This window comes from Buceros rhinoceros, unplaced genomic scaffold, assembly GCF_000710305.1.
Source record: "Buceros rhinoceros silvestris isolate BGI_N320 unplaced genomic scaffold, ASM71030v1 scaffold6222, whole genome shotgun sequence".
NCBI lineage: Eukaryota > Metazoa > Chordata > Aves > Bucerotiformes > Bucerotidae > Buceros > Buceros rhinoceros.
The window spans coordinates 6,935-17,398 of record NW_010399371.1 but is presented as its reverse complement, the minus strand read 5'-3'; the positions used below and the strand labels follow the sequence as shown (position 1 = coordinate 17,398).

The 10,464-nt window shown below is 44.6% G+C and overlaps 1 protein-coding gene across 1 annotated transcript; it reads left to right on the top strand.

Annotated features, from left to right (window-relative positions):
• Positions 1-2,656: 2,656 nt before the first annotated feature.
• Positions 2,657-9,911, top strand: LHX8 (LIM homeobox 8; the record flags this gene model as incomplete). Its single annotated transcript, XM_010131426.1, has 6 exons — positions 2,657-2,778; positions 3,688-3,908; positions 4,340-4,443; positions 7,009-7,104; positions 8,380-8,563; positions 9,306-9,911. Coding segments are annotated over 6 exons (804 nt in total), but the record flags the coding sequence as incomplete, so codon positions are not given.
• Positions 9,912-10,464: the final 553 nt, after the last annotated feature.

The following is a 10,464-nucleotide window of genomic DNA, read 5'->3' as shown; positions in this document are numbered from 1 at the left end:
TCGCCCCTTCCCGGCGAGCCGGCTGCCCCTCAGCTGGCGAGCGGAGTGCTGCAGGAACGAACCGGGAGTATGTGACAGCGCGAAGCGAGTTGCCCGTCTCTGAGGTTTGAGCCTTAGAGTAAACCCGAAGTGCTGCTTATGCGTTTAGCTTAGCACTTCTGTGCACTGGAGTTGTATTGTCTTGGTGCGCTGTAGGAGGGAGCGGGAAAGAAAACAAATGGTTCAAAACGCGGATAATGTCCTTGCCATGCTTTATGCTCCTGGTTAAGCGGTAGTGGTGAGACCCATTTGTTATTGGTGAAAATAAATCTTGCAGTGTGATGTGAATCTCAAAGCAAAAAGTGCTTCCTGTAGAAGGTGGTCTAGTTAGGCGTGACTGCAGAGTAGTTTTGTTAGCCTTAGTGTTCAGGACTAAGAAAACTGGAAAACAAACAAAAACCATGTGACTTTAAACCTAAAGCGTTAATGGGATTTGGGGGGCGGGGGGCTCTTTTACCCCTGTATTACAGAATTTAAATTATCCTGGATCAGACTTTGGCGCTCACTCCCCTTTCAAAAGCAAGACTAGACAATTGTGCTAGAAGTTGCTCGATTCCGTTAGGTGCAGCCTTAAATAAAGCCGTTGTATGTCCTGCAACACTGTATGTCCTGTAACACTGCTGCAAACACCTCGGTGTTTTATTAGATCGTTGGCTCAGATCTCAGTTGGGGTGAGGAGGTCAAAGGAAGGTAGATGCTGGGTTGGTGTTCATTTAAAGTGGGGAAGGTGTGGGGAGCTGCTGTAGACCTTTTGTTCCAGTAAATCCTGGTGCCTTGGCAACAGGCTGGGCTTGCATAGGAGTAGTGCAGTAGGACTAGGAACCGGGACAACCTGAACTTGGTTCCAGTTCCATTAACTCCAGTGGCGTTTTGATAGCTTGTTTACTGATCGTGGCTGTCTCCTGTCTGAACAACTGGGATAATACGGCTTGGAGCAAGAGATCTTGAAATGATTTAGCCTTGAGTTTAAACTAGCTGTTACCGCTTCCAGCATAGGCAGAGAGATAAATGAATCCACACTGGTAAACTGGTGTCTTGCTGACCCAGCAGCAGAGTGTCTTCCAGCTTCGGCCCTGTGAATTAGTAAGAATGTAGATGGGTGAGATGCAATGGGACAGCTCTCAAAGCTATGGATACCCTCCTCTGTCGAAGAGCGTTAGCCCCTTAAGAGCAGCAGTGAGAGGAGCTCTGTGTGGCTGGGATGTCGGCTCGCACTGTGCAGAGCAGTGTTCCAGCAGCCTGGCTGGCTGCCGGCTCCTCTGGCCTGTGCCGGGGCTCCTGGCATGGGCCCTGCAAGGTCCCGGAGAGCCCTCGCATGAGGGGACTGTGGAGCAGGTTTGGGCTGGCCCAAACGCTGGTGCCCTGAGACTGCCGGCAGCGTGGCCCCTTTGAGAAATGTTTGGGTGGATCAATTTGGTGACAGCTGTTATCAACAGTTTCCCATTATTCTGTGGTGTAAATGTGTCAGTGTATGGGAAGGTGGGTGCCAGCAAGGGGAGATAGTTGGGAGAGCATTGGGCAACTGCAAACCGCAGCGTTATAACCTGAAGAATGACTGATACAGGCGATTCCAGCATGACTGTTGTAGTCAATTCCTCGCTTTCATCAGAACCCTGCCAGGCAAACCGCAGAGGAAGGCATGTCCTGGATTATTTCAGATCTGCCGCTTTGCCATGGGTGGATATACGGGCTGTTTGCTGTGAGATGAGAAATAAACTCAGAAAATACGATTTTAAAAAATTTTTAAAAAGCTAAACTTAGTTGTTGATTTGCCAAGGTCGTCCTATGCAGCGTGAGATTATCTGGAGGGTTATTACTGAACTTTTACGTTCACTGGGAGTCTTGGGTTTTGAAGTTAAACTTAAGTTACTTAGCTGATGTTTGATGCCCAATGTCTGCATGACAAAGTTTCCTTTATAGGAAAGAAGAAATGAAAATAGTTGCACTCAATTTACCCAAAAATTATATGTGAGGTTTCTGCTGCTTTCCGTGACTATGCCTAGTTTTACTATGGATATTACACGTGAAAGAATTGTTGAATTTGTTATTAAAACAACTGCTGGTATTTTGACAGGCGCACTCTGTTCTGTGACTTTGCTTTAGCAGAAACCTGGCAAATGGAGATGTGGTTCGTGGTGTGTTTCTATTTGACAGACTTTTTTTCTTCAACACTTACATTTTAAAATTTCAAATCACTTTGTAAAGTTTGTTCTTTGTTAGGCAGGACTTTTTGCAGTCTGGGAAATTAAAGTATGTAAGTTAGCTGCCTTCCCAAGGTCATGTGAGGCCAAAACTTGTTCTGTTACTCTGATGCTGTGAGAACAGAACTGGGCACAACATACCTACATGGGACTTGAAACTCTTGCTTCCTCTTCTGGCGCTTTTAATTTTAAAACCATGAAAGCTTACTCTGAAGACAACCGAATGAATTAAGCCATTAAATGCATGCAGTTCTCTAGGAACAATATTTTGCCTTGGAGATAACATATATCACGATTCACAGGAAAATTACTTTTGGCCTTGTCTGTGTGGATGGAAAAAATAAGTTTTTGTAAATATGAAGTACAGTATTGGTAGCACAAAGGTTGAGGGGTGTTTTTCTTCTGTGTTTTTGCAGGTAAATGACCTCTGCTGGCATGTGCGCTGTCTGTCATGCAGTGTCTGCAGAACATCCCTGGGAAGGCACACCAGCTGTTACATCAAAGATAAAGATATCTTCTGCAAACTCGATTATTTCAGGTATGTCATGCAGGAGTATAACTTTATTAGATAAGAGCTTATATTTGCCTATTACTCTGCACTTAAGCCACAACTAAAGTGCAGAGTTGAGGCTCTTTGGTTTTCATTTGCTGGGTTTATTTTCAGTAGTTACTCTGACATCGCTTGCAGAGGGACTTGGAAAAACCCCAAGTCTGTCTAACATCACCACCTGAGAAGCACCCCCCTCTGACCCACCATCATTAATGCGTAGCTGCTGTGTTTATACAGCAATTCTGTACAAACGGAGGGCGGTGGGGTGGTGATGGTAGAGCCCCTGCCACAGTCAGGACGTCAAGTTATTCTATGTGTGAAAAACACGCGGTAGAGTTGAGATGATGCCCTTTGGACCAACACTCCACAGGTCTGAGACTAAGGGTATCGCATGGAACTACAAACAAATTAATGACCAGTAGATAATTAAGGAAATAACTATGATGATACGGGTTTCTCCCTTCTGCTGAAGGTGACTGAACGATTAGTGAAGGATGATGTTACTAAATACAATAATTCAGATTGCTGCTATGTGAAATATATTTGAACAGTTGGGAGAATTTTGATCACAAAATCAACTGTTTCCACCTCCTATTAAAGAATACTTATCCTTATACAGGTGAAGAGTTGTGAATTCATGTAGCAGTCAAGATATCTCAATTTTACTCTTTGCCTTAGAAAAATACTGACTTCTGTAGTTCAGTAGTGGTCTTGCCTTAAGCTATCGGGTACACCTTTGCTGGTGTTTTTGATATTACGTGGTCCCTGCATCCCCTGTGGTGGCTGATGTCTCAGCTGCACTGCCATGTCCCGGTCGCCTCTAACACTCCCAGAGTCACCCTCTGTGCCTGAGAGGGTTGGTCTGCATCTTCACCCTCCTCTCCATTGTCTCTGCAGGCGGTATGGCACCCGCTGTGCCCGCTGCGGGAGGCACATCCATTCTACTGACTGGGTCCGAAGGGCCAAGGGAAACGTGTACCACTTGGCGTGTTTCGCGTGCTTCTCCTGCAAAAGACAGCTCTCTACCGGAGAGGAGTTCGCTTTGGTTGAGGAGAAAGTCCTCTGTAGAGTACATTACGACTGCATGTTGGACAATCTGAAAAGAGAAGTCGAAAATGGTAACATACTGCTTTTGTTAAGAAGCATGTTCGTGGTTTAGTTTTAATTATTGTTGGGTTTTACTTCATCTTTCTTATCAACAGGCAATTACCTAGCTTTACTAAGGCTGGAAGCACAGGTTCTTGAATTAATGTGCAAATTATTTGATGTTTTAATTTTTTCTTGTTTGTATAACTTGTTTTCTATCCTAAGGAAAAGAAAGCAAGGGCATTTGATGAAATATCATGCTGAATTTATTCTTACCTCACCTTTGGGGTGTAGTGGGTAGTGGTGCCAGATCAACTTACCTTTGAACAGAATACAGCTTTCTTTTAAAGCCAGAATGCAGCTGGCCATGTACTGTTGGTCGTTGTTGGAGGACAGTCTGTCTTATGAGTAACATCATTTTGAATGTGTAGCAGCCAGTGCTGTTTTCTCTTTAACGCTTCAGGTAATGGGATCAGTGTGGAAGGAGCGCTACTAACAGAACAAGATGTTAACCATCCGAAACCAGCAAAAAGAGCTCGGACCAGCTTCACAGCGGATCAGCTCCAGGTATAGGCAGTGCTAAAAACTTGCATAGTTATATTTATGCAGGATGTAGGTGCTGGACTGGTAGGAAATTGGATGAATAGGTTGGCGGGTGGAGGTGGGGGGGGGGAGAAAAAGCATGCATGCTTTAAACTCCTTCATAAACTATCAAGACACAGCATGTTTCTGGAATTGTTTGTTAGCTTCAGCAGTTTAATGTGAAATAGTTGCTCTTTAAGCTTTTTATTTCCCTGGGGGCAGCCAGTAGTTCTGCAGAGTGGAAACAAAAAGGTTGTTCTATTTTGATTGCTTGATGAAATCTATTTAATCAGGCATTTACATGGCTACACATAATAAAGACAAAATATTTTTAGAATTACGTAATGTGGAGAGCTGTACTAAAGATGGGTACTGTACACGGTTTCAAGACATGAACAGGAAGGAAATTTTAATTTTGTTTAATATTTGCATTTGCTCTGCTTTCAAGGCTTCTTGCCTTGTTGCTACCTTGGCAAGAGCTACCTCTGGACTGCCTCAAATGAGAGTTATTTCGCCCTCCAGATCACCGCTTCACTTGAGTTAGCTTTTAAGGGAAAACACCATGAGTAGGGCCAGCTCCCCATGAACAGGGCAGTGGTGAGACCAGATCTAGAGGTTTCAACCCACAGCAAGAAGGAAACTGACTTTCCACCTGACCCCAGCTACACATCCCTGCTTTCAGTTTATAATACGTCTTTGAATTTCTGGTTCATTCTCTGCTGTCTCAATCTGAGTTCTGTGGTGTTGGCCTCTCCTCTTGTTCACGGTGAGAGCAGTTGAGAAGAACTGAAGCTGAGATGCAAGAGCACACGTGAGGCATTTAGGCAGTGCTATCTAACATGGTGTGTGGCAGTTCAGAGCACGGTTTGCTCCTTCAGCCATGGCTGGAGACAGAACACGTTGTTAATACAAACACACACATTAGCAATAATCCAATAAGGGCTCTGGACATCAAGCTTGAAGTTCTGTGAAAGGGAGTTTTTTTCCCAGCAGCAGCTGCTGCACGGGGAGGTAAACCCAGCCATCAGGGTGGGAACTGTTCAGGGCTTCCTCGCGTTGGCTGTCCCTGAAGCTGCTGTGTTCCCCTATTCTCCTGTTCTAAATAGGCTGTCATCTACTTCAGCAGGTGCTTGAGATCTCAGGGCCTCTTGTTAAATAATGACACTTGCTGCCTGCTCGGGGCATCTGTCTCTGCACCTGTCCCTGAGGCTGCGATAAGGCTTTACTTGCTGCAAGAGAGGTGTCAGAGGGAAAAGTGACCCTCAGAGTGGCAGCACGTAGTAACACACCTCGTGAAGTGCTCGTACAAAAGGATGTCCTCGGTTTTTGATGCCTTTGTGTGAAACAGCAGGAAAGTAAATAGTTTCACTGTTTCTAAATGTGGAGAGTAGTCTGACTCTTCGAAGATGAATCCAGGAAAATTTCCAGAAATAAGAAACTAGAATTTTCTAAGTTTGCTGATGATGCCCTGCAGAAATCCGTGAAGTCTTAATTTCTTAAATAAGGTAAACTCTTACAGGCACTAGAACTGTTCAGGATGCAGACCAAGTTGACATCTACCTCCTCAAAGAAAAAAGTAATTCACATCCCAATGGCAGGTGTTCAATTTTCTGTAAAAAGTTGAGAGTAACCAAACAATTACATGGTGCAGGTCAGCCAGGGTGGAGCCTCCTCAGATGTGTTACAGGTGACCGAGGCACGAAGTGCTGCCTGTGTCCTTCACACAGCTGAGAAGGTTGAGTCGTTCCATATAATACAAGATGCAGGTGGTGGCTGACAAGTTCAGAGGTGGATCAAAGTTCATTCCTTCCCGATGCCGTACGCTGTGGTCTGCTGCTGTAGATGTTCTCTTGATCAAGCATGTTTGAATTGCTCTGCAGTGAGTTTTCTACCGAGGCACGAAGTGCTGCCTGTGTCCTTCACACAGCTGAGAAGGTTGAGTCGTTCCATATAATACAAGATGCAGGTGGTGGCTGACAAGTTCAGAGGTGGATCAAAGTTCATTCCTTCCCGATGCCGTACGCTGTGGTCTGCTGCTGTAGATGTTCTCTTGATCAAGCATGTTTGAATTGCTCTGCAGTGAGTTTTCTCCCATGGTCCTTTATAATACAAGATGCAGGTGGTGGCTGACAAGTTCAGAGGTGGATCAAAGTTCATTCCTTCCCGATGCCGTACGCTGTGGTCTGCTGCTGTAGATGTTCTCTTGATCAAGCATGTTTGAATTGCTTTGCATTGAGTTTTCTCCCATGGTCCTTTTAACAATCGTAACGGAGCACCCCCTCCCCTTTTTCCTCCTGCCGAGCAGAATTAATTTCTTTCATTTCTGGTAAATGTCTCAGCTCAGTTAAGCATAATAAGGGGCTCATATATTGGCTTTGTGGGAGTGGGGGGTGGTTTGTTTTTCTTAGCAAATTGCAGACTGTCTGGGACCTAGTGATTTCAATGGTAAAAAACCAGGTGAGGAGTAGGATCCACGGTCTGAGAGGAGCCTCTAATGCTGCTCTCAGCACCACATACAAAAACCTCCAATCTCTTACCTTGCCTCCTCAGGTTATGCAAGCACAGTTTGCTCAGGACAACAATCCAGATGCACAAACGCTTCAGAAACTGGCAGAAAGAACAGGCTTGAGCAGGCGTGTTATACAGGTAACTGTGCTAAGTGACTCGACTAAAAGTCTAGTAGTCATCCACTGGAAAGGCTTAACAGCAGCTTTCTCCACGTACTTAGTCTGAGGTGGAAAATGATCTCCACTGGCAGTTTTAACAACTTCAGGTGACGTCCTCAGTGAGGAATAGGTCTAGAAAAAAACCTGCTAATTTAGAAAACTTGCTGTATTCATCTTACACTTTGTGTGGAGGATGAATGAATAATCTTTCAGGAAGGAACTTGTCATGCTAAATAATACTGCAAATGGCACCAAGCTCTTTTAAACACAAATTTCTGACTTGAATAGTTGAATAGTCTGTTCTTGAGACCTGCACTCTTTGAAAACAGCTTGTGTTATGACACAAGGAGCAAGTATCTCATGATCTGCTCTAGAGAGCAGAGTTGTAATACATAGCTGTGCCATCCAAAACCGGGAGAAACACAAGCTTAGAATCATTGCTTCAAGATGCCTCACAGCAAACATTTCTGTGCTCTTTTTATACATAAGTACTATTTTTATATTATATAGATTATATATTTATGTTTCTTTAAATAAGAACAGGTTTGCAGTTCCCTTGGCTCATTGTAGCCTGGGAGACTGATGGTGTTTCTCTAGAAATGCAGTATCTGGCAGCTCAGCTGCAATCGAGTCTTAAACCCAGAGGAAGCCTGCACACTTTCCAGTGTGAAAAGGAAAGCATTTCCACCCCGGGAAAACCCTGCACCACCGTCAGTAGTGTTCAGGCACGGGGATGGCCGAGCCCCATCCTGTGCCGGGGCTGCAGGTGCTGTCACTTGGCTGGGAGGGATGCTGGCCCCAGAGCTGTGTGGCAGCTCAGCTGCAATCGAGTCTTAAACCCAGAGGAAGCCTGCACACTTTCCAGTGTGAAAAGGAAAGCATTTCCACCCCGGGAAAACCCTGCACCACCGTCAGTAGTGTTCAGGCACGGGGATGGCCGAGCCCCATCCTGTGCCGGGGCTGCAGGTGCTGTCACTTGGCTGGGAGGGATGCTGGCCCCAGAGCTGTGCAGCCCCTCACCGTGCCCAGCCTTTAGGCTGCCGGGCACCGCAGCGGATTTCCTGACCGTGCTGCGCTTGTGCGAGGCACCGTGTAGGCTTAGAATGGGCGTTTCTTCTTGTGGACTGTTAACGTTGCATTAAAGGCTCAGTAACTAACTGAATCCAGCCGAAGTTAGAACTCCGAGGGGTTTATTAGCTCATGCTGAAACAGAACGCAATCTATCAACATGATGTAAATTTTTCCTCCTTTTCAGGTGTGGTTTCAAAATTGCAGAGCTCGCCATAAGAAACATGTTAGTCCTAATCATTCATCTACTGCTCCTGTCACAGCAGTTCAGCCCTCCAGGCTGTCTCCACCCATGTTAGAAGAAATGGCATATTCTGCATACGTACCCCAGGACGGGACTATGTTAACTGCTCTACACAGCTACATGGATGGTAGGTAGAACCACTTTGTGTATCCAGGTAAAATCATTATTGACTGCAGCAAGGAGAGCTTACCAATTAGTGATTAAAGAAACTGAATGGATTTTTAATTTCTAGTATTCATTATAGAATATCTCAATACCATACTCGCTACCTACACCTCCCTAAGGGTGCCTCTTCAAGCAGTAGCCCTTCACTGTCAGAGCATAGCTGAAGCTCTGGGTGTGAAGACCACTTTCTGTGCTTCCTCCAAACTATGAATGCCAGTAACACTTTAAAACATCCATTCTATGGATTTTAATACTGCGTAATTTTAGCGAAAACTTTGTATCCCCTCTCCCTGCCTCTTACCCCTGGGACTTAGGTCAATCCAGCAGCTTCACCAGGAACTGCAGCTTCCCTCACAGTAACACACGGTGGGAAGAGCCTGCTGGTCAAAAGCACTGCTTAGTTGCTGCGCGTCTCATGAACTAGCAAGTCAAAAACTTTGGCTCGTATTTGTCATTAGGAGAGACTGTGAAGGTTTGGGGAGAATTAGATGCTGAGCCACGTGTGTAGCCTGAGCTTATTTTTCTCCCAGGCAGTGGTGCAAGGTGGGCTGTGGGTGGAGTTGTGGGGATGCTGGGCTAGGGAAGACAGAGCATGCTGCAGCGGTTGGGGCCAGGGAACTGTCTGAACCCAGTGGGATTTACTAGTTTATAATCTCTTCCTACCTCTGATGAAAGCTGACCAGTAAATATTTCTTTTCTTGTAGCTCATTCACCTACAGCTCTCGGACTCCAGCCTTTGCTGCCCCATTCAATGACACAACTGCCACTAAGTCACACCTAATTCCTTTCTGTCAGGGATATAAGCTATTAAGGGTGTAACCTTAAGTCATTTATTGTGTATCAAAAATATCATTGGAAAGATATTAATGTTATCTTTTTATTTAACATCGAAAGCATTTTCAAGATCACTTTTGCTGCCCAGATATGTAAGTATATTTAGCCTGTGAGACACTTTTATGGATTCTGCATAAATAACTATTACATTGTTTACAAGCCTTATTAAACACCTTTTTGTATTGTCTGGAAGTAGTCCACGCTAGTTATGTGTGTTAATTTATTTGTCATCAAAAGAGCACTTTGCCTAAAAGAAAGGACTGACAATTGTGCAAAATGTTTACAATTCCTTGTGAAATTGTAGTTTATCATTAGTTTGTATCTGTAAGTTATTGCTGAAAGTATTACCTGTATTTGAGTTGTACACAGCCTCTATGTTAAAGCTTATTTCTGTGAGTTTACAAAAACAAATTTTGGTTGCAAATATTTTCGAAATGAACTGAATAAAGTTTCTGCTGTAGCATGCCAAGCAAAAATGTTGCTGTTTTTATGGGTGAACTGTGATTGTTTGTCAAGTGCTTAGCTTGGCTCTTCCGTTGTAAGAGAAGGTCCCCGGTACTTTTGAAGGTGTGTGTGTCTGTGTCCTTTCCCCCCCAACTAAGTGTTTCTGCTCTGTGAAATTTCTTAACTGTCCTGGTCAAACCATTTCGGTGTGGACATGGTACTATTCTCCGTGCCACCGTGGACAGATCATGGATTTTGAGAGCATAACTTTACTGGCAAGCTCTAAATTACTCAGGTTCATAAATGTTGGCACAATTTCAAGTGCTGCTCACAGATGTCTGGGCTAATCTGAGTAGCAGAAGCATTCTGTTTGCACTGGTACAGTGGTTTGTTTAGGCTGATATTATCCTGCCATGTTTTTTTCACAAAATACTCTAAAGATAGGGGTGGTTGTGGAACTTGGTGACTTTACAATTTATTCTAATGCCCGTAACTTCCCATCACAGTCCTCTGGGTGGAACACTGGATTCAGCGTGTCGTTTTCAGTACCTAAGCTAGCTCCATGTGTCTGATACAAAAACGCGT